General features: G+C 48.0%; 1 protein-coding gene across 1 annotated transcript; it reads right to left on the bottom strand.

Moving 5' to 3' along the window:
- Positions 1–7,247: 7,247 nt before the first annotated feature.
- BPIFA2 (BPI fold containing family A member 2) lies at positions 7,248–18,232 on the bottom strand. The gene is made up of 7 exons (XM_033185356.1): positions 18,076–18,232; positions 14,978–15,122; positions 13,881–13,988; positions 12,513–12,665; positions 9,923–10,004; positions 8,227–8,290; positions 7,248–7,364 (listed from the first exon to the last, which is right to left on the bottom strand). The coding sequence occupies exons 1-7, from the start codon at positions 18,230–18,232 to the stop codon at positions 7,324–7,326; spliced, it is 750 nt and encodes a 249-aa protein (XP_033041247.1). The 3' UTR covers positions 7,248–7,323.
- Between the last annotated feature and the right edge of the window lie 5,980 nt (positions 18,233–24,212).

Raw genomic sequence — 24,212 nt, 5'->3', positions numbered from 1 at the left:
CAGGATGGTCTCGATCTCCTGACCTCGTGATCCGCCCGTCTCGGCCTCCCAAAGTGCTGGGATTACAGGCCTGAGCCACCGCGCCCAGCCCAACTTGGACATTTCTAAAGCCATTTCCAAAAAATCAATGGCAACAGGTTGGGACACAGCTACTTCAAAGGGTAACATGTCTATATCTACATGGGTTTTTATTAACAGAGGTCAAGTTGTACCTGGATAGCATGACATTCTTGTCTTTAGCTTTAAAAGAAAAAAAAGCCTTTTCCATTGGCACCAGTTTGAAATATTTCCAGAATAAGGCTCCCTTAAAATGGATTAGTACAGTACTTATTCATATGACAGAGTTCATCCACGTAGTAAAAAGACAAATACAGGCTGGGCACGGTGGCTCACACCTGTAATTCCAGCACTTTGGGAGGTCAAGGCAGGTGGATCATGAGGTCAGGAGATCGAGACCATCCTGGCCAACAGGTGAAACGCCATCTCTACTAAAAATACAAAACTTAGCTGGGTGTGGTGGCGTGTGTCTGTAATCCCAGCTACTCAGAAGGCTAAGGCAGCAGAATTGCTTGAACCTGGGAGGAGAAGGTTGCAGTGAGCCGAGATGGCGCCCCTGCACTCCAGTCTGGTGACAGAGCAAGACTCCATCTCAAAAAAAAAAAGAAAAAAAAAAAGAAAAAGACAAATACAGGGCTTCGTGGGCTTTGTTTGTTTGTTTGGTTGGTTAATTGTACGAAATGAGAGAGAAATACTCACAAGCATGATCCGTTTAACAACTGTTTAACTCTTAGGTACATCAGAATGCAAAATATAGAATGCCCTAAAAGAGACTGACCAACAGGCATATGAAATTGCAGTGAAGCCTGGGATCAGCTCAGTTCCTGCTGTCCCTTCAGCATTCCTATGAGGAGGTCTTTCTCTCCTCCTGGAGCACAGACCTTCGACTTAATAGAAAGGAACCTCAGAAAGGCAAGGCATTCTGATAAAACACTCCTCCAGTCTTTACATGGGACATTTTATTTTTAATTTAAAAGGATCAACCGGCCTTGGTCCGCCTTAGGAAGGGAGGTATCACTTAGGTGAAGATATCTGGGGAAACTTTAAATACCTAGCTGCCTCTTCGCATTTAAATCAGATTGACTTCAGCGGTTCTTACAAAGAATTCCGCATACCTATTCAGAGCAGTCACTCGAGTTTTGGTTCTCTTTTACATAGCTGCATTTGGAGACACTCTATGTAAGGCATGTTTAGAAAAAGAGAAACACGGCCGGGCGCGGTGGCTCAGGCCTGTAATCCCAGCACTATGGGAGGCTGAGGCGGCGGATCACTTGAGGTCAGGAGTTCAAGACCAGTCTGGCCAACATGGTGAAACCCTGTCTCTACTAAATATACAAAAAATTAGCCGGGCATGGTGGTGGGCGCCTATAACTCCAGTCTGGGCAACAGAGCAAGACTCTAGTCTCAAAAACAAAAACAAAACAAACAAAAAAACCCCCACTTATACCTGGAACAGATATTCTTCCAAATAACTTAGTCTTGTTGGTCAAGGCCGTTCCCAGATATCACTACCTGTTAGCAGGGGGTTCCCAGAGATCACTACCTGTTGGCAGGGGGTTCCCAGATATCACTGCCTGTTAGCAGGGGTTTCCCAGATATCACTGCCTGTTGGCAGGGGGTTCCCAGATATCACTGGCTGTTAGCAGGGGGTTCCCAGATATCACTACCTGTTAGCAGGGGGTTCCCAGAGATCACTGGCTGTTAGCAGGGGGTTCCCAGAGATCACTGGCTATTAGCAGGGGGTTCCCAGAGATCACTGGCTGTTAGCGGGGGGTTCCCAGAGATCACTGGCTGTTAGCGGGGGGGTTCCCAGAGATCACTGGCTGTTAGCAGGGGGTTCCCAGAGATCACTGCCTGTTAACGGGGAGTTCCCAGAGATCACTGCCTGTTAGCGGAGAGCTCCCAGAGATCACTGGCTGTTAGCGGGGAGTTCCCAGATATCACTGCCTGTTAGCAGGGGGTTCACAGATATCACTGAGTGTCAGCGGGGGGTTCCCATAGCTGCTGTAGAGACGGTGTTTCTGGTGGAGGGTGTCCAGGTTCTTGGCATCTTGAACAAAGAATTGGACAAAACGCACAAATAAAGCAAGAAAGGAATGAAGAAATTTATTGAAAAGAAAGTGCACTCCACAGTGTGGGAGCAGAGCGGAACACAGGGGCTCAAAGGCCCTGCTACAGAGTTTTTGTGAGTTAAAAAACCCTGTACTTGGGGTACGCCCTGTGTAAATGAAGAGGATGAAGTAAAGTTACCGAGTCATTTACTCAGTGTAGGCCCTGTGGAGAGGGTATTTCCTGTCCTAGCTGAAGTGTGCATTGGCCTTGCGTTCCCTGCCTCCAGACCCTATTTTCCTGCCTCATCAGGGCTAATGGGTAGCGTGCTTTGGTCAGTAAAGGTGAGCAGTGCCGTTCTGGAACCTTCCCGCCCGTCTGCTCATCCTTGCTCATCTGAACATAGCGGTCAATTAGATGAATCCACACTTGCCGCAAAGGACAGAGTGCAATCTGAATTTCCCATCTTGGTATTTGATTGGAAGATTAGTTGGTCCAGCTGATGTTTTCACAGATATTGTTAATAGGTCATCTGAATGGGAGCTGTCTCTAATCAAGGAAGTTCCTTCTGGTGCCTCTTTTAATTTATCTTTGGCTCCATGGACATATTTCCCCAGTACCATCCTGTGGGAGCTCCTGCAGGGCCTTTCCAGACACGCACCACCTTCGGGCACAGCTCCTCAGCGACCCCGTGATCTCCCTGCTGGCTCCGCATCCCTTCCTTGCCATTCCTGGAGGGCTCGAGACACCGCAGGGTCATGGGAGCAGGGTCACTGTGGCAAAGACAGGTGGCCACTCGGGCTGGCTGGGGTCAGAGAAGGGTTTGTGTGCTTCCTGAATGTCAGTGGGAACCCCAAAATGAGTCCCTCTGGGGTATCTAAAATGGTAGAGGAGGGGTAGGGGACGGGGTTCTTTCTCCCCAGGTCCTAAAACACAGATGGCAAAGTCCTTCACAGATATGGTCACCCACAAATTGCCTAACCCAGGCTCCCCAGCTGCAAGGGTGGGAATCCTGAGGCTGTGCCCCAGGGTCCTGGCCCTCACTGTCCTCAGCCCATACCAGTTGCCTACTACAGGGTTTCTTAACACTAGTGACATTTTAGGTTGGATGCTTCCATTGTGAGGGGCTGTCCTGTGTACTATGGAATGGTTAGCACCACCCCTGGCCTCTGCTCACATGCTCTCCTGGAGTAGCACACACCTCATCCATTTGTGACAACTGAAAATATTGCCAGTGTGAAAGGAAGATATCTTGGGATCCCCAAATCACTAAGCTAAAAGGAAAATTCGAGCTGGAAACTGCTGAGGGCAAACCTGCCTCCCATTCTTTTCAAAGTCCCTCTGCTCACTGAAATAGATGCATATTGTGACTGCCTCCTTTGGAAAGGCTAATCAGAAACTCCAAAGAATGGAACCATTTGTCTCACCTACCTGTGATCTGGAAGCTCCTTCCCTGCTTTGAGTTGTCTCGTTTTTCCCGGTTTTCCGGACAGAACCAATGTACTTTTTACATATATTGATTGATGTCTCATATATCCCTAAAATGAATAAAACCAAGCTGTGACCCAAACACCTTGGGCGCATGTCGTCAGGGCCTTCTGAGGCTGTCATAGGCGCACATCCTCAACGTTGGTAAAATAAACTTTCTAAATTAACTGAGACCTGTCTCAAATTTTCAGGGTTCACACCAGGCATTACCAACTGTTCCCTGGAGGGCAAAGTCATCATCAGTCTAATACAGTGTCTGGCATGTAGTAGAAACTTAACAAATGTCTATTCTTTCCTTCCCTCTTCAGTTATGGAAGAAACATTAACTTTTGTTCTGTCAAAGTAGGAAGAACTTTCGGGGATATGGAAACAGGGCTCTGAGAGGGGAAGTTGGCTGCCTAATGGTCACACAGCATGTTACTGGAAGAATGAATTAGGTACAATGTAGACAAAGCAGACTTAGCAAAAAGACACCAACATAGTGGTTTAAATAAGCAAGTTCATTCCTTTCTCCCTTAAGAGCCCAGAGCTGAGTGGTCTGGGGCTGCTGGAGCAGCTGTGGTGTTCTCAACACAGGGCTTCCACCTCTGGGTCCAGGGCAGTTGCTCCAATTACTCCCATTTCTAACTGCAGAGGAGGGAGAATGCCAGGAGGAAGTTGAGGGAATCCCCTTCCTTTTAAAGCACAAAGTGGAATTTGCATAATTAGTTCTGCTTATATGCCATTGGCCAGACCTTAGTCACATGGCCACAGTTAGCTGCAAGGGAGGCTGGGAGATGTATAGTCTCTGGCTGGGGTCCATATGTCTAGCTAAATCTTGGGGAGAGAAGAATGCACACTGGGAGTTAGTTAGCAGTCCTCCCTCATAGAGACAAGGTAGAAACTCAAGATCTCCTTGGGCCACGATTCTTCTACCATACTTTTATCGGTCAGTCAACAAACTTGAGCATGGCAGTTGTAACAGTAGTTTCAGGGTGTAGAGGCCAACATTCATCCTGTGCTTATTTGATATGAGGCCCTGGTTAAACACTTTCCACTCACTGACTCCTCATTTAATCCTCACAAGCCTAGTGAGGCAGATTTTCTATTAATTCCATTTGACAGGTGAGAAAGCTGAGGTTAAGTAACTTGCCCAAGGTCACACTGCTAGAAAGTGGCAGGGACTGACTTGAACTCAGATCTGCCTAAGTCCTCAGTTTCACCCCGTGTCAAGCAACTTGCAGTCATAACCAGAGCTGAGGTCTTCAGCAGATGGGCTCAGGAGGCGATTCAGCTTGCTGGTCCAAGGCCCTCTAGGAACTTCAAGGAATCAAAGGGCCCCCGTAGGCCACCTGACTCCGTGAGACTGCCTTCATCAGAGAGGAAGCCGTCAAGTGAATTAGCAGCTGGGTGCAGGCTTCTGTGTGGCCTTGGCCTCTCTGAGTTTGAGTTTCTCGTGGAGACAAGAGCCTTTCCTGCCTCCTAGAGTTGTGCAGAGTAATGAGATGGCTGCTTGGCAAAATTGGCAAAGGTTCCTGGGGCTGGGTTCCCTACTGGAAAGGAGAGCCTGCTGGGATCACGAGGCGACAGCGTGCATTAGTGTGTGGCCCGTGTTGCATCTCTGCTGAGGCGTCTCCCACAATCCCACAACGCGATTGTGGGAACCGGCAGTGTCCTGCCCCTTCTAGAACAAAGGAAGAGCCAAGGGTCCACACATGGGGGAGAAGAACAGCACCCAGAGCACCTCATCTGTCCTGGGCCAGGGAAGTGGAGCCTGCTGGAGACTGGCAAGAGTAGTGGCCAAAGTGTCTGGAAGCCAGGATGTCACCTCTCTGAGCCTGGGCCCTATTTGTGCCTCAGTGTCTTCATTTGTAGTAAATCCAGGGGTCCTACAGCTGTGGATTCAAAGCCCGGCTCTGCTCCCTTGCTCACTGTGTGACCCGGAGGAGTCACTTTGCTTCCGTCAGCCTCAGAGTTCTCTGTCAAATGGGTGTGATAATGGCTCTCCTGGTGCATGGGTGTGGTAAGGAATCAATGGAGCCCGCGTGCCGCACAAAGGCAGCCCCCCATGACGTGTTGTTGTGAGCAGTGTGATGCTGTCTCTGCCACAGCCTGGTGCAGCATGGGCCGAGCTGCATTCTGGGGTGTGGATGGAGGGGCCTTGGGTGGAGGGAGAAGCTGGTCTCCATAGGATAGGTGAGCATCCCAGGGTTCTCGACCTCACTAGGGAAGCTGGACCTCCAGGCAGCCTGGCAGGTGGGTGCACAGGCTCTCAGGTGATGGGAGGGGTGGGTGAGGGCGCTACAGACTGAGAACTCTCAGGACCACCTGGAAAAGACATCTCTGCTCCAGTGGGGCCCCTAGAGGCTAGTGGGGCCAACAGGGCAGGTGGAGATGGGGCCACAGGCCTCTGAGCCTGCATCACTGTGCCTTATACTCCTGACTGCAGTCAGGCTAGGTGTCCCCTGATTCTCCAAGAATCCTCAGGGCCCTTGGAGAGGAATGGAGGAAAGCGCTGAGTGGGACTATTCCCAGAATGTGACTTTCCAGTTCCCACTGCCTGTCTGGCACAGAGTAGGTGCTCACTACATACCTGTTGAATGCGTGAATGGATAGATCAGGGGTCTGCCATCGCCACAGACTGGCTGTGAGACTTGGGCTAGTTTGTTGCCTCTCTGTGTCTCCGTGGCCCCCTTTATAGAACCAGGAGATGGGGCTGGATATTCTCACTGAGCCTTCTAGCTCTGGATCCAGGTCTCTCCCACCCTAGTTGCAGTCCCCAACCTCCCTCCCCAATTCCCACCACCAAATCCCAAATGGAGGGAACACAACTAACCACACAGAAGGGTGCAGAAATGGGCCTTTATTGCCAGGGGCAGGAGAGTATGTGTAGAAACTGCTGTTCTGACTGTGAGCAGGACGGGCATCTGGGAAGGTCCTTCTGGTGGGACTTAGGCTTTCATGCTGGTTAGGTGGTGGCAGCAGCTTCCCAGAGGGAGATGCTATAAGGGGGTGGGGCAAGCCACTGGGAACCAATCTGGAATGAGACCACAGGGGGTTAGGACATTTGCAGCTAGGCTGCCCTTATACCCATCTGTCATCCACTGGGCACTTGATGGGACCCAAGTTGACCTGGCTCCAGTGTCCCAGCTCTTTCCCACAATACCCCATGTGGTTTAAGTCCTGGGAAGAAGAAACTGGCACTTGTGGTTTGGGGTTTTTCATTGGCACCTAGCACTGACTCCTCTACACTCCCCTCACCCTCCTTCAGAACAATGGCAGATGTGAAAAGATTGACTGTAGGCCACCACTGGAGCCAGGTTCAGGGCCCAATATGTGATCAGAATCATGGATCCATTTGAGGCCAAGGTTAGGGCTCAGTCTGTGACCAAGACTAAGGCTCAGTCAATAACTGGCATCAAAGCTCGGTCTGTGACTAGGATCTAGGTTCAGTCTAGGGCCAGAATCATAGTTCAGTGATTAAGGCTCAGTGTTTAGAGTGTGACCAGATTCAGGCCCTAGCCTGGGCCAGAATCATAGTTCAGTGATTAAGGCTCAGTGTTTAGAGTGTGACCAGATTCAGGCCCTAGCCAGCGCTCAGTCTATGACTGAGATGAAGGCACGCTCTTCTAACACAAAAAGAAGGGAAGCCACACTTGGCTTTTCTTCACCATAGGCCCCTGTGCATTGGGGCTCAGAGCCTGGCTCCTCAGCAGCAGGCATCACAGTGGTCCTCGTCATTCATCCTCTTCAGATGTGAGTTTGCAGCTGGGTTTCCTGCTGAAGATTATCTGAAACCAAATCAATAGCAAGTCTTAGTGTCTGTCTCTGGAAAATTGAATAGAGACCAGACTCCAAAAAATGCCGCTCTCCGGCAGGTCACCTGACAGCTGTGGGACCCCAGGGATGTCACTACACCTCTCTGAGCTTCAGTTTGTTCATCTGTAGAGTGGATACAATGACTGTAGCCACCCCACAGGGTTGTTGCAAGGATGCAGTGAGGTCGTGTGTGCGGAGCACCAAGTGGCTGCCTAAGGGACTGGACTTGCGGCTGTTTCCTTTCTTCTTCTTTTTTTTTCTTTTTAATTTTTTTTGAGATGGGGGGTCTCACTCTGTCACCCAGGCTGGAGTGCAGTGGCATGATGTCGGCTCACTGCAATGTTCGCCTCCCAGGCTCAAGCAATCCTCCCGCCTCAGCCTCCTGAGTAGCTGGGACTACAGGTGCATGCCACACACCTGGCTAATTTTTGTTTTTTTTGTGTGTGTAGAGATGGGATTTCACCGTGTCTCCCAGGCTGGTCTCAAACTCCTGAACTCAAGTGATCTGCCCACCTCAGCCTCCCAAAGTGCTGGGATGACAGGTATGAGCCACCGTTCCTGGCTGATTTGTGGCTATACTCATAGAAGGGTCACCTCCAGGGTCTTGACACCTTTACTTACTCCATTTCTCCCCAGCAACCTCAGCCATGCCTGTAGACCCAAAAGCCAAAGAGACCCCCCCCAAGTGCCTGTGGAGGGGAAGCCACAGCTCCCAATTTGCTTAGGACAGTGGGTTCTTCTGCTTCTCCAGGGTCTCCTGACCAGAACTGCTTATGCGGTGGGCACAGAGCTCCAGGCCTGCCTCGGAAGGTCCCCACTTCCCCACTGACTTACCGATGATCTGCTGAATAAATTCCACATCCAGGGAGTGGAGGAAGATGCGGATCAGTGGGCATATCTGACAGCCGGAGAGAGGCGGAAGAGGACGGTCAGGAGAAGGAGGAAGAACAGACCATTCTCCTCCGCTGGAAACAAGCTGCTCGCCTGCTCGCCACCCACAGAGGAGCTCATTTCTAGGGATCTTAGGACCTTTAAACTTTAGGATTTTATTTTGTTTTATTGTTTTTTTTTTTTTTTTGAGACGGGGTCTCACTGCCTTGCCCAGGCTGGAATGCAGTGGTACAATCTTTGCTCACTGCAACCTCCGCCTCCTGGGTTCAAGTGATTCGCCTGCCTCAGTCTCCCAAGAGACTGGGACATGTGCCTGTAAACCCCAGGGACATGGAAACTCCTTTCTAACCACAGACAGAGCCACATGGATCATCACTTAGAATCCCACATCCGACCAGTGGCTCACCCCAGGGCCTCGTGAGATTCTCAGCAGAGACCTTATACGTTCACTCATTCAACCCATATTTACAGAGCACCAACTATGCACCAGGAACCTAGCTGGGCCCTGGTACCGAATGAGCGAAGTACAAACATCCCCTAACCTGGCACCTAAACATGCATGACTAATTTTTGTGTTTTTAGTAGAGACAGGGCTCCACCATGTTGGCCAGGCTGGTCTTGAACTCCTGACCTCAAGTGATCTGCCCACCTTGACCTTCCAAAGAGCTGGGATTACAGGCATGAGCCACCGCGCCTGGCCTGAACTTTAGAATTTTAGAACAATGGGATCCCAGCAGTCTTAAATCTGGAAACCCTAGGGTGTTAGAATCCTAAAACCTTAGAATACTAGAATTCTAGGACCTCAGAAATCTACATTCTAGAGTGTTGACATCCTCATGTTGTTGAGCTTTGGAACCCTGGAATTTTAAAGGGACAAATGGTGCCCTGAGGCATTTGCCCTGAGGTTGTAGAGCAGAGTATCTCATGCTGTTGTGTGTACACAGTTCCCTGCAGATTGCAATTCAGCAGGTCTGGGGTGGGGCCTGAGATTCCACATTCCTATCAAGCACCCAGCCGAGGCTGAAGCTGGTGGAGGACCACACTTGGAATATAAATAAACTCCGGTTCAGTGGGTCACAGAGCCATCCAAAGGATTTTTCTTTTATAAACCCACATTCCTGGGTCCCCTTCCAGAATGACTGATTTAGACTCTCTGCAACTGTGGGCCTAGGAATCCTGCACATGGTACCTATGGTTCTGGATGATGCATAGATGGAAAAAAAAAATTAAAACTATTTTATAAGTCTGTGTTTAGTTTTTCCATTGATTGTATGATATGTGATATTAATTTTCTATTTGTGATAGGGATATAAAGTTTTATTTTTAAAAATAAATGCTTCTAAAGAAATGTATTTAAGTAAAATTGTGTCGAAGATGCTAGCTGCAAAAACATATTGGTAGTGCATGGATATGTTGAGTGGCTCAAGTTCGGGTCCTGGCAATTTCAGCTGATGTCAGGCCTCTGTTCTCCCCTGCTACCCCCCAGGCTGATTAGTAGAGGAGGAAGTTCCAGCTGACCTCCCAAGGAGAAGCTTTCACCTCTAAAGGAACAGTGCCCAGAGGATACAGCCAGGCCTGCAAATTCCCCAAAATGCCACGACCAGGCCTGGATCTGGGCCCCAAGGAGTAGGAGACTTACCTCCTTCTGCACCAGGAAGGATACGGTGCTTTTCAGTGTGTTGGTCACTCTATTCACGACGTTGTTGATGATTTGGCTGCGGCTGCAAACACAAGGAACTGTTAAAGTCTAGTCAAGTGGGCAAGAGATGGGGGAAACTGCCAAGAAGCTAGGGGGGAGACACTATGGAGTCAGATAAACCCCAGGGACATGGAAACTCCTTTCTAACTACAGACAGAGCCACATGGGTCGTCACTTAGAATCCCACATCTGACCAGCGGCTCACCCCAGGGCCTCATGAGATTCTCAGCACAGAGACCTTATTCGTTCGTTCATTCAACCCATATTTACAGAGCACCAACTATGCACCAGGAACCTAGCTGGGCCCTGGTACCGAATGAGCGAAGTACAAACATCCCCTAACCTGGTACCTAAACATTAACGGTCCAAACATACCCTAATGTGGTACCTAAACAATTCTTGCCAAGGTTGGCTCCTCCCACCTTCAACTCTCAGTATAACCGCCACCTCCTCAGGGCAGCCCTCCCTGACTACTTATCTAAGAGAGGGCTTTGCTCTGTGCAGGACTCATATTTCCCTGGAGCGTTCTTTACTGATGGACTGAATTTGGATTAGATTTGATCCAAAGTGCAAAGAAAAGCCCTGAGAAGATTTGGAGCTGTAGAGTGGTGTCATTTCACAGATGTGGACACAGAACCAGGGCAGCTTAGCTTTCCCTTAGGTAAGCTCTGCAAGAACAGGGACCTTGTTTGTCATTACCAATCAGTTCTCCAGAGCCCAGAATGGTGCCTGCTCAATACATTTTTTTTTTTTTTTTGAGACAAGGTCTTGCTCTGTCACCCAGACTGGAGTGCAGTGGCACGATCTCGGCTCATTGCAACCTCTGCCTCCTGGGTTCAAGCAGTGCTTGTGCCTCAGCGTCCCAAGTAGCTGGGATTACAGGCACTCACCACCAACCCTGGCTAATTTTTGTATTTTTAGTAGAGACGGAGTTTTGCCATGTTGGCCAAGCTGGTCTTGAACTCCTGACTTCAAGTGATCCGCCCACCTCAGCCTCCAAAAGTGCTGGGATTATCAGTGTGGAGCCACCGTGCCCAGTCTCAATATATTTTTGGCTGAAAGAATGAAAGAAGTGAACATGCAATTAAATATACATTGAGAACTTGTGACAAGTGCTTTAAAGGCAAGAGTAGACTCTTACGAGAGAGAATACGAGGAGCCCTGTGAAGGCCCTGCAGGATGCAGCAGTTCATTCGAGCAGAGTGAGAAGAAGGTGCTCTAGGCAGCCAGAGTATCCCATACAAAGGTCTTGAGCTGGGAAAGAGCCTATCTGAGGCACGGCATAAAGGCCACTGTATCTGGGCACAGTGAGTAAGGGGAGGGTGCAGGGATACAAGGGTGGGGCCAGATCAAACAGAGCCTACATGACCATGGGGAGTACTTGGGATTGAACCACAAGTGCAAAGAAAGGCCCTGGAAGGATCTGGAGCTGCAGAGTGGTGCCATCTCACAGATGTGGGCACAGACCCAGTGCAGCAGGATGGAGTTCCTGAGGCTACGTGGAAAGATAGCACCCAGCCAGACTCCGGTCTCTGAATTTACATCCTGGCCTTTGCAACTCACATCAGGCTATGGAAACCTTCTTTGGTTTTCAGGGTTCTTTGGGCAACCTGTGTTCAGATCCCTCAGTGCAGGGCAAGTGGAGTGTCCTCTGCTCATGGCCATCGGGGCTGAGAGCTGAGGACCCAGCCTTGCTCCTGGCCAAGGCCAAGTAGCCCCAGCCCTCAGCTTCTGGGTCGTTCTTCCTCTCCCAGTCATCGGCCAGTGTCACTCTTTTTCCCTCCACCCTCTTGCCTGAGTCAGACCTGCTCTTTCAAGCACAGAGCTTAAGATGTAGATTTTGTGGATTAAAAGGGATCAATGATTTAAATGGGGAGGATTAAGTTTTCAAGATCTCCTTTCAGGAAATTTCCACTGGGTGGAGAACAATTTGGGGACAATCTGAAATTAGAGCCCATGGCAGGCACTTACTCTCCCCTCTCCTTCCTTCTGGAGGCAAGAAGGTAAATATAATTTTATTATTATTATTATTGAGGGACATTACATAACAATAAAGGGGACAATTCTCCAAGAAGTCATAACAATCCTAATGTGCATGCACCTAACAACAGAGCTCCAAATGGTATGAAGCAGAAACTGACAGAGTGGAAAGGTGAAATGAACAAATTAATGATTACAGTGGGGAGCTCAACACTCCAGTCTCAGTAATGGAGAGAACCAGCCAGGAGAGAGGCAGCAAGTTCCAGGCTGCATGCTAAATATTTGTATTTTCTTATCTGGTCATCTCAGAAGCCTATGAGTAGTTATTATGAACACCCCCAGTTTACAGATGTGAAAACAGGCTTAGAGGATCAAGTTGGTGATAAAGTTACAAGTTAGTGGCAGAGCTGATGTTTAAACCAAGGTCAACATGACCCCAGAGCTTGAACACTTTCACCACAAGGCCTCCTCTTATGTATAGGACTAGAGCTGAAATTAGGGGTCCTCAAGTTCCCTGAGAGCCCAACTCTGCTAAGATGACGGGACTTACTTGTCCAGCAAGGAAAGTGAGATGCTGGTTGGGTCACTGGCGCATTCTCCCAGGACGGCAACAGACTGATGTGTCTGGGGATCAGTTTCAATGCTGACTGCAGTCAGGAGGTCCAAGGAAGCTTGCAGGTTGATAATCTGGCCAATGATGGGCCTGTAGGAAGTAAGATGCACAGTGAACAGAGTCTAGAAAGTCCTGCCTGTTGCCCAGTTGGGTTCCTCCACCTGTGTGGACATAAGTCAGAATGTCTATGTGTAATGTCAACATGGCCCAGGTAATATCAACATGGTCCATATCCTCTGTGAAATTTACATGTTTATATTAGGGACTTCTTCTCCTGGCCACTTGGGTTTAGGTCGTATGAATTTTTTATACAACATTACACCAATAGGTAAAATAATAATAGTTAATATTTATTGACAACAATTTATGTGTAGGTACTTTAAAATGTATTTTACCTGGATTCATTTATTACTCTCCCTATTTTCTGAATGAGGAAACCTTGGTACAGAGAGGTTAAGTAACTTTCCCAAGATCTCATAGCTAAATGATGGATGGCACCATTAGTGCATGTAGTTTACAGAAGTGCTTTCACACACGCTCCTTTCTTGTCTATCTCCTTTAAAATTAAAATTTTTTAATTTTCGTGAGACAGGGTCTCTGTCACCCAGGCTGGAGTGCACTGGTGCAATCAGGGCTCACTGCAGCCTCGACCTCTCGGGCTCAAGCAATCCTCCTGCCTCAGCCTCCCAAGTAGCTGGGACTGCAGGCGTGCACCGCCACATCTGGTTAATTTTTGTATTTTTTGTAGAGACAGGGTTTTGTCACATTGTCCAGGCTGGTCACGAACTCCTGAGCTCAAGCGATCCTCTCACCTCAGCTTCCCAAATTGCTGGGATTACAGGTATAAGCCACCACTCTCAGCTAAAATTAAAAGAGTTTAAACTTATATTTTGCACACACACACTTTATTATACAGTGTGTATTGCTGTATGAATTTTTCTGTAATGGTCACTGCAATTTAGAGAGAATCTTGAGAGACAAAATAATGCCGGAGGAAATTTTGCCAAGGAATAATAAATGTTTGTTTTCTCAACTTTTCAAATTTTAAAAGTAGATAAATGTCATGATTTCAAAACTACATTCAATGGAGCATTATTTTTAAAAGACCCTTGGTTATGGCTAGAGTTCTCTAGAGCATTTTAAGGATTGAGATCTTAGACCCAGAAGGGTCCTCTCACTCACAGACTGGGAAACTGAAGCCCGAGGTCACCCAGTAGCGGGAGGAGGTGCCCGATTCCCAGGTTGGGCATCCATCGGCCAGGTTGCACTGCCTTTCCCAAATCTCAGATTCTAGCGCATACTCACAAGGCCACAGTGACATTCGCGGTGACGGGGAAGCTCAGGTTAAGGCCTTTGCCATCATCGATTGGTTCAGCTTTGACATCCAGGATGAGGTAGTCGCTGATTTTCAACCTGTGTAAAACCCATAATTCACCCATGTCACTCCTTGTAACAGCCACTTGCCAAGCACTTCCCTGAGCTAAGCGTTTGGGCCTTGTCAGCCTTGCCTTCTTTAGTCTTCACTGTAGCCCTGTTCAGAGGTTTGATTCTCTCCATTTTATGGCACAGCACACCGAGGCTCAAGGCTGGTGTGATTTTTCCCCCAGATCTCCAGGGGAGTAAGTGCCAGAGGCAGATTTTGAGACCAGAACTGTCTGACTTTAAAAGTTCATGAGTGGGGTCGGGCACGGTGGCTCACGCCTGTCATCCCAGCACTTTGGGAGGCAGAGGTGGGCGGATCACCTGAGGTCGGGAGTTCGAGACCAGCCTGACCAACATGGAGAAACCCCATCTCTACTAAATATACAGAATCAGCTGGGTGTGGTGGTGCATGCGTGTAATCCCAGCTACTCAGAAGGCTGAGGCAGGAGAATCGCTTGAACCCGGGAGGCAAGGTTATGGTGAGCCAAGATCGTGCCATTGTACTCCAGCCTGGGCAACAAGAGTGAAACCTCGTCTCAAAATAATAATAATAATAATAATAATAATAACATAAAAAGTTTATGAGTGGATCCACTGCCTGGGGTTATGTGGTGAAGACTCCAGTTTCCCTTCCTCTAAAGGGATCTGGGCTTTTAACCCCGGTTATATATGGAAAAGAAAAGTTTTATTCCTTGGAAAGGGACTTTGTGTACCAGCAAACAGGTAGAGGTAAGGATGAATATAACCTTCACCCTGACCCTGAAATTAAAGAACATGGAAGCCCAAACCCGTAAGACACCCAGATTGACCTTGTAGCCCTGCCTCTAATTTACTCAAGCTCTGGTGGGTCTGACCTCACTCAGACCACCTTGGCTCTGTGGGAGGGGAATGAGGCTTGTCTTCCTCTTAAACTTACCTCCTCAAAGATATGTTTTCCCTTTTCTTAGAGCAAAGATCTCCACCCTGAAGCACCAACTCACCCCAAAGTGTTCGTATTAGTTGGAAGCAGCTTAGAAATGACATTGTTCAGCAATTTCTCGGGTTCCTGGGCCTTCTGCTTGGCCAGTTGCCAAGCACTGGATTTCTGAAGCACCCCTAGGTTGACCTTCAGTTTCTCAAGGACATCTGCCAAAAACAATCGCCATTTTGTGTCATGCACCCCTTACAAAGTAGCCACGATGCTCCAGGTACCAGGTAAGACTGTTTGCCTATGTTATTTCATTTAATCTTTATAACAGCTCAGTGGGGTAGATATTGTCATTGTCTGCTTTCTTACAGCTAAGGAAATAAAGGCTCAAGATGGTTAAGAAATGTGTCTAGCCACGCAGCCAGGGAACTCTTGTTTCCTTCATGCTGCCTCCGTACTATTAATAATATATTCTGATTATTTGTCAACAGAGCAATCAACCAATTGGCCAGGCAATTGATATTGATTGTATGCCAGTGTCTAGGAGTGACTTATGGGTCTATTGTGTTAAGTGAGATGCTCACGTGAGTTTGAAAAACTAGAAAGAATGAGAGAATACGCTCAAGAAATGAAAAATCTAGAATCAAGGAGAAAAAATGGCTCCAATCCATGAAACTGGCAAATGAGAGTCCCAGAATGACAGCTTTGCAGCAGGCCCACAAAGCAATAATTCTTTTTTTTTTTTTCTTTTACTTTAAGTTCCAGGATACATGTGCAGAATGTGCAGGTTTGTTACATAGGTATACATGTGCCAAGGTAGTGAGCTGCACCTATCAACCCATCATCTAGGTTTTAAGCCCCACATACATTAGGTATTTGTTCTAATTCTCTCCCTCTCCTTTCCCCTGAGCCCCCAAAAGGCCCCAGTGTGTGTTGTTCCCCTCCCTGCATCCATGTGTTCTCATTGTTAAACTCCCATTTATGAGTGAGAACATGCGGTGTTTGGTTTTTTGTTCCTGTGTTAGTTTGCTGAGGATGATGGCTTCCAGCTTCACCCATGTCCCTACAAAGGACATGATCTCATTCTTTTTTATGGCTGCATAGTATTCCACGGTGTATATGTACCACATTTTCTTTATCCAGTCTATCATTGATGGGCATTTGGGTTGGTTCCATGTCTTTGCTATTGTAAATAGTGCTGCAGTAAACATGTGTGTACATGTGTCTTTACAGTAGAATGATTTATATTCCTTTGGGTATATATCCAGTAATGGGATTGCTGGGTCAAATGGTATTTCTGGTTTTAGATCCTTGAGGAATAGCCACACTGTCTTCCTTAATGGTTGAACTAATTTACAGTCCCACCAATAGGGTAAAAGTGTTCCTATATTTCCACAGCCTTGCCAGCGTCTATTGTTTCCTGAATTTTTTTTTTTTTTTGAGGCAGAGTCTCACTCTGTCGCCCAGGCTGGAGTGCAGTGGCCGGATCTCAGCTCACTGCAAGCTCCGCCCCCCGGGTTTACGCCATTCTCCTGCCTCAGCCTCCTGAGTAGCTGGGACTACAGGTGCCCGCCACCGCGCCCGGCTAATTTTTTGTATTTTTAGTAGAGACGGGGTTTCACCATGGTCTCGATCTCCTGACCTTGTGATCCGCCCGCCTCGGCCTCCCAAAGTGCTGGGATTACAGGCGTGAGCCACCGCGCCCGGCCTGTTTCCTGACTTTTTAATAATTGCCATTCTTACTGGCGTGAGATGGTATTTCATTGTGGTTTTGATTTGCATTTCTCTAATGATCAGTGATGATGAGCTTTTTTCCCTATGTTTGTTGGCCACATAAATGTCTTCTTTTGAGAAGTGTCTGTTCATATCCTTTGCACAATTTCTGATGGGGTTGTTTGTTCTTTTCTTGTAAGTTTGTTTAAGTTTCTTGTAGATCCTGGATATTAGACCTTTGTCAGATGGGTAGAGTGCAAAAATGTTCTCCCATTCTACAGATTGCCTGTTCACTCTAATGCTAGTTTCTTTTGCTGTGCAGAAGCTTTTCAGTTTAATTAGATCCCATTTGTCAATTTTCCATGCTCATGGATAGGAAGAATCAATATCATGAAAATGGCCATACTGCCCAAAGTAACTTACAGATTCAATCTGTTCCCATTGAACTACCATTGACTTTCTTCACAGAATTAGAAAAAACTACTTTAAATTTCATATGGAATCAAAAAAGAGCCCATATAGCAAGATGATCCTAAGCAAAAAGAACAAAGCTGGAGGCATCATGCTACCTGGCTTCAAACTATACTACAAGGATACAGTAAGCAAAACAGCAGGTCACTGGTACCAAAACAGACATATAGATCAATGGAACAGAACAGAGACTTCAGAAATAACACCACACATCTACAACCATCTGATCTTCAACAAACCTCACAAAAGCAAGCAGTGGGGAAAGGATTCCCTATTTGATAAATGGTTCTGGGAAAACTGGCTAGCCATATGCAGAAAACTGAAACTGGACCCTTTCCTTACATCTTATTCAAAAGTTAACTCAAGATGGTTTAAAGACATAAATGTAAAACCCAAAACCATAAAAACCCTAGAAGGAAACGTAGGCAATACCATTCAAGACATAGACATGGGCAAAAACTTCATGACACCAAAAGCATGAAGAAAGAAAAGAAAAAAAGCAGTAATTCTTATAGGGGGAGGAGGGCAAAGTGTCTTTATGATAGGTCTCTGGAGAACTTAGAGGAGTGCAAAGTGAAATAAGTTATAGCTTTTCATCTGTGAGACAGGCAGAACATTTAAAGTTGTCCAGACCCACTGCTGGAAAAGGGGTGGGAAAAAAGGCACTCTTGTAGACTGTTGGAGACAGTGTTAACATAGGAGATTATTTGTCAACAGCATGGTTTTTGAACTTTTGAAATCCCACTTGTAGGAATTTATCTTATGCACATATTGGCAAACGTTTACCAGGATATAATATGTAAAATGATATTCATTGTGGCATTGCTTGTTTCTAGAAAGATAAACGAATGAGCCAGGAATTGAATAGCCAGTTTTCTCAGTAAGCCACCCATAAAGAGTAGCCCCTGGTGGCAGCCTCTGGTAATGCAGGCATAGTGTTTAGGAGGCTAATTTAGGTGACACTGTTCATAACCCTTGTTGATTTACCTTTAAGAGTATTGTCAACTGTCTCAGGTCCATCCTGAAGAATAGGTTTCAGCTCATCCACGACATTGCTTAGGTCACTGCCAAGATTGTCAAGAAGAGACGCGGAGGTCCCAGTGAGCACGCCGCATAGGAGAACAAGTTTCCAAAGCTGAAGCATCTTTTGTCTTGACACATGGACAGTCATGGGAAGAACAAAGTGAGAATTGTCCAGAGGGAAATGGTCTCTTCAGTGAGTTCCCATCACTCTTAACATTTAACATTCCATTAAGATAGATGTAGTTATTTCCTGTTTTACAAATGGGCAACCAAGGTCAGAAAGCTACAGCAACTTGCCCGGAGACACACAGCCAGTGAGTGAAGGAGCTGGGATTTGAAAAGTCAGACTTGACTCCAAGCCCATACTCTTGGTTCCTTTTCATACGCTATCTTCTCTGCCTAAAATATTTTTCTTCTTCTTTACTTTTCCACTTAGGTCAATTCCTGTATCATGCCCTCTGTGAAGCCTACTGTAGGCCCCTCCTCAGATTCTAGGTTGGGGGAGTCCCACCTTGCTGCCTTCATTATCCTGTTCAAGGTCCTGGGTAACACTTCCCTGATTATTTGACCGCCTTTCCTACCAGGCTGTGAACTCCACAGGGGAAGGACTGTGACTTATTTCACTGTCAAATCCTCAGGCGCCAGTAAAAAGCCTGCACCTAGTACAGTACAGTAAATGCATAAATATTTGTTGAATAAAAGTATGAACAAATCAGTGGAGACCACTTCGTGAACCTGCATTGTTCATTAGTTTGATGCTTATTTTAATATAATCTATAGATCTCTAAATTTGTTCTGATTTGCTATGTCTTGATACCTGGACCGTCATGGGAGGAACAGGAGTAAGAATTGCCCAGAGGGAAATGGAATCTTTAGTGAGTACCCATCACTAAGTTGCTATTTAGAGCAAATTTAGAGATATATTGATTATCTGTGCTATATGCAAAATATTAGCTAACCCAAGCAATCCCACCCCTCTGCCTCTTGCCCCCAAAGCCTTCTGAAGACCACCATGTGTGCTGCCAGTGGGGGAAGCACGCCACTCACAGGTTTAGAGGAGGATGCTCATGAAATCCTTGCCCCCTGCACAGTCTGCTGGGATTCTGCTGAATGGTGGCGGCTCTTATATGGTGGAGATGGGATGGAAGGCTGCCCACAGAAGCAAGCCTTGGTTCTGGGATCATCCAAGGACACTCCAAGGAAAATACTCCTCTCAGGATGAGCAGAGAGAGAGATTTCCAACCCAAAGGTCACCCAGGATGTTTGAATTGAAATGGATGGCTATGAAGAGGGCTTTCTGCCAAGACTAAGACCAGGTCCTCATGGAGCCTGCAGCTACCAAGGGGGTGGTCCTTGGTCCTTGTGGGTGAGGACTGGGGAGAGACTGAGAATGAATGAATTGGAGAATGTCCTGGCAGGAGGACCCACAATGACCATTCAGTCTAACTCCGTCATCACTTGGAAACTGAGGCTCAGAGAGGGGAAGCTACCAGCCTGGGGTCATTCAGCAAGACAGGGACAGAGATGAGTCTAGAATTGTGGCCCACAAGGAGTCAGACAGTCTCCCAGTGCACAGTATCCTGCCTCCAGGGGTCTGCACCCGGCAGGTGCAGCAGATGCCTGGCAGCTGCTTATGCTGACACTGGGCTGGGTGTCCCTAAAGGGCACTTTAGATGCACTTTCCTGTTATTCCTTATGAAAACTCCATAAGGCAGGTTTTCAGAGCTCCATTTTCCAGTTAAGGAAGCTGAAGTTCAAAGAGGGAGGTGGCTTGTCGACACTTGCAAGGACAGGAACCAGGCATTTGGGTCCCCAGGGAAGACCCTTCCACCCATATCAGGCTGAGGTCAGTTAGCAAAGAGGGAGAGTCCCTGGGCCTGAATATCCTGCTTTTGCTTCGGCCACTGATGTTTGGGTTGGTTGTAATGCCTGCTTCATTGGGCCTGTGTCAACCCGGAACAGCACAGGAAACTCGGGTGGGTGCCCACTTGGCCTCAGGCTGGGAAGGACTGGCACAGAGCACAGGATCACTATGGGTCTCTGCCCTTCTGCTTACCCACCTGCAACTCAGCAAGGACCTTGGGGGGTGGGGGGCCGTCCTCAAAATGACGCAACCAGGCAAAGGTTGGGACAAGACCAGTGGCTCCAGGAGCTGACTGTTCCTACGCTGACCGTGGCTCCGCTGTTACAGCACAGAGCTGGGCGGCTGCAGGGAGAAGGTGATGGCTAGGCCTCAAGAGCCCAGACCATTAGAGCACTGCTGCGGTCTTGCCCGTGGTCTTGAATGGTTGTCACACCTCCTTCCCTGGCTGCCTGACACTGAGTTCTGCACACGTCTGAGCCCCGCTCTTCCCTCAGTTGTGAAGCACAGAGCCAAGGGCTGTGCTGAAATCTTGTGAAGGCAGTTTGTTCCAGCCCAGGAATACAGCCCAGGGTGCTGAGCATGATGCAGTGACCTCGAGACCTGGTGTTGGCCTAGGCCTCAGTTGCCTCATCTGTAAAATGGGTAAACATCCTGTTCCTGGATCTCAGAGGCATAGTGGACAGGCAAGGACCTAGGAAATCAAAGCGATGGTGAGGGACTTTGAGGGCGGTGCTCAGAGCCTGGCACTGGGCTTGGGCTCTCCCGGGCTTGAATACTTGCTCTGCTGGTTGCTGGCTATGTGACCTGGGCCAGAGACTGCACCTTGCTGAGTCTCAGGCTCCTTATCTGTGAAATGGGACTAAGAACAGTGCTCACCTCATGAGCGTGCTATGAGGTCAAAGTGGGGGAACACCCATGAAGGCTTAGCATAGGGTAGGCCCTTGATGCACGGCGACAGCAAAGATGGTGAAGATGATGCTGATGAATATGTGCACATATGGTCCCAGATTACCATGGTTTGACTTCAATAATTCCACTTTACTACGGGTTTATTGGAACATAACTTATTATAAAATGAGGACCATCTGGCCGAGCGCAGTGGCTCATGCCTGTAATCCCAGCACTTTGGGAGGCCGAGGCGGGCGGATCACCTGAGATCAGGAATTCGAGACCAGCCTGGCCAACATGGTAAAACCCCGTCTCTACTAAAAATACAAAATCTAGCTGGGCGTGGTGGCGGGCACCTGTAATCCCAGCCACTCTGGAGGCTGAGGCAGGAGAATCACTTGAACCCAGGGGGTGGATGTTGCAGTGAGCCAAGATTGTGCCCCTTCACTGCAGCCTGGGCAAAAGAGTGAAACTCTGTCTCAAACAAACAAACAAAAATAAAATAAAATGAGGAGTATCTGTCATAAGATTAATATTATATAATATATAATACAGGGTCTTTGGTGGGTGGGGAGTTTGGGACCCTCAGAGGTCACCCGTGGCAGGCTGGCTGGTCTGAGTCCTTCCAGAAAGAGAAGCAATGCCACCTCGTCCTGTGTGCTCCTCCTCCTCCTCCTCTTCCCTCTCCAGGTTACACAAAGTCTTCTCACATGGAAGATGTTTGCCTTTTAGGGACAAAGGCCCCAGCCATGAGGGTCGCAAGATGAATTTCTTATTGAAAATTCCCAGCGAGGCATTAAAGACTAGCTGTGCCAAGACTAGGACATCCTACCCCTGGCATGACTGCTAATCCCCAGCTGGGGCAGCTTCCTGGTCCCACTGGCTCAGCCTTAACCTCTAAGCTGGTATCTTTTTCCATACATGGCTCAGTGCCCTGGCTAGAAAGAGCCTAAGAGGTCACGCAGCCTACTGAGACCAGAGACTGTGAGTGACAGGGCTGCAGTTGCACAAGGGGCCAGCCAGGCTGGGGGATGCTCAGCTAACCAGGCTCTGCCCCATTGACCTTCCTTCTCCCCGCTGACAGAAGCAGTCCCCACCCCTTCTCCAGATAACAAACACACAGATGTGCACTCCCATCGCACCCATCAAAGATAATTGCCTTATTTTGCCAGTAAAATTGCTGAAAGGCTTGTCACCATTTTGCTTGTGAAATCAGTCAGGTACGAATCATCCATCCAATTTCTAGTAGGTCCTAGGTTGTCACACTTGAACCGCCTACTCAGGAATTCTTGGCAAGTAAGAAAGATCAAAGCAACAAAATGTGTTCACACGTTACTGTCCTTCTTATGACTGCTCAATAGAGCAATTAACAAAGTTGTCACAGTGTTGCAGTCTGAAGGCCTTTAATTCAACTTTTACTAATTTTGACTTTGCTAGGGTTTACTTTCTGATTTTGGAGGTGACAATTGTATTCTTTCAGCTCTCAAGTATTTTCCTCCATCCCGGATTCCACATCTGGACACTAATAGACCCCCCTCAGGTCCTGCCCCTAGAATATGGGGAGCCGCCTCCTATGGACTGACTGATGGAGGGGCCTTGCCCCACTGCAGGCTGGTGTCATCTTCCTCCTGTCCCATGGAATGGTCCCTGAATGCTTCACCCAACACTCCCAGAGAAAATTTAAAGGAGTTTTCACCGGGTCAGGGTCCTCCCCTGGGTCCTTTGAAGTCTGGGCACCTTGTCTTGTTCACCTTGGTTCCCCCAGAGCTGGAACAGGGTCTGGTCTACAGCAGGAGTCAAATGATGTTTGTGGCAGGAAAGAAGAGAGAAAGAAAGGAAAAAGAGGGAGAGGGAAGGAGGAAAAAAGAGAGAGGCAGGAAAGAGGGAGGGAAAGAAGAAGGAAAGAGAGAGAAGGAGGGAGGGGAGAAAGACAGGAAAGGGAAGGAGAGAGGGAAGGAAGAAAGAGAGAGAGAGAGAGAAGAAGAGAGGGAGGAGAAGAGAAAGAGAAGAAGGGAGGGAGGGAGGCCAGCCACGTCCCACCAGTTCCACTCTCTGAGGGCAAGACCACACCATCTCCAAGGTCCCAGTACCCAGCCCAGGGTCTGGTTCAGCTTATGGGCATTGACTTCCTGTCTTCCCCAGGTGGGTGGGCCTCTTGACATGAGTGAGCTCTCTGGGTCCCTCCCTGTTCTCACCTCACTCCCTGGAATTTGGTCCCTCAATCTGTCTGTGCCCTGTCTCATCTTCCAGATCCTCCTGGCTAAAGTGGGCCTGGCCCTGCACCTAGTCATCTGTCCATTTATTTATTGTTCATTCACTTTACAAGTGCAAATTATTTTCTGCTGGAATCACTCATGCATTTGACAACCCTTTGGTGGACACCCCAAGCCCTGTGATGGAGTCAAAGATGTCTGAAGCTCAGTCCTTGTCCCAGAGACAAGCCACCTCCAGGGCAGTAGGTGAGCTGCTTCGATCGGCTCATGTCTGGCAAGAAGGCATTTACTCCTCCCAGCAACCAGAGGCAGGGACTGTCTTATTCCTATTTTATAAACAAGGAAACTGAGACACAGAGCGGTAATGTGTATTGCCCAAGGTCACACACCTAGTAAGTGGCAGAGCTGGGATTTGAACTCAGAAAGCCTGACTCCGGAGTCCATGCTCTGAGCCACTCACAGTGCACTGCCATTTGTATACATATATATATTTTTAAACAAAGTCCATCTTGGCTCACTGCAACCTCCACCTCCCGGGTTCAAGTGATTCTCCTGCCTCAGCCACCTGAGTAGCTGGAATTACAAGCAAGCACTACCATGCCTGGCTAATTTTTGTATTTTTAATAGAGATGGGGTTTTACCTTTTGGCCAGGCTGGTCTCGAACACCTGACTTCAGGTAATCCACCCGCCTCAGCCTCCCAAAGTGCTGGGAATACAGGCAAGAGCCACCGTGCCTGGCAGCACTGCCACTTATATTCTATTCGTCAGAATCCCCCCTGGGCTGTGTGGGTCCTTCTGATTCATCCGCATTGCGCCAGCACCCCCAGCCCCAAGCCTGTGTCCGGGGAATCCCTTCATAAAAGCTTGTTGGTTGAAGGCATGTGAGTTAGCCCTTTCTCCTCCGCTGGACTGGGGCTCCTTAAGGTTGGGGACCATGATTCTGACATCTGTGTGTCCCCGGCAGCAGCCTGGGGCCTGGCTTTTGGTGGATCCCAATAAACACCACAATTAATTAAAGTGAAAAAAGCAAGTTAATCCACAGACTGAACAGATGAATGTAGGAGATGAGACCCAGAATCAGCAAGAAGAGTCCTTCTTTCCCTCCACCCACTCATCCTGTCATTCATTCATTCCT

The sequence above is a fragment of the Trachypithecus francoisi genome, unplaced genomic scaffold (assembly GCF_009764315.1).
Source record: "Trachypithecus francoisi isolate TF-2019V2 unplaced genomic scaffold, Tfra_2.0 Lachesis_group21, whole genome shotgun sequence".
In the NCBI taxonomy this organism is placed as follows: domain Eukaryota; kingdom Metazoa; phylum Chordata; class Mammalia; order Primates; family Cercopithecidae; genus Trachypithecus; species Trachypithecus francoisi.
This window is presented reverse-complemented; position numbering and strand designations above follow the sequence as displayed.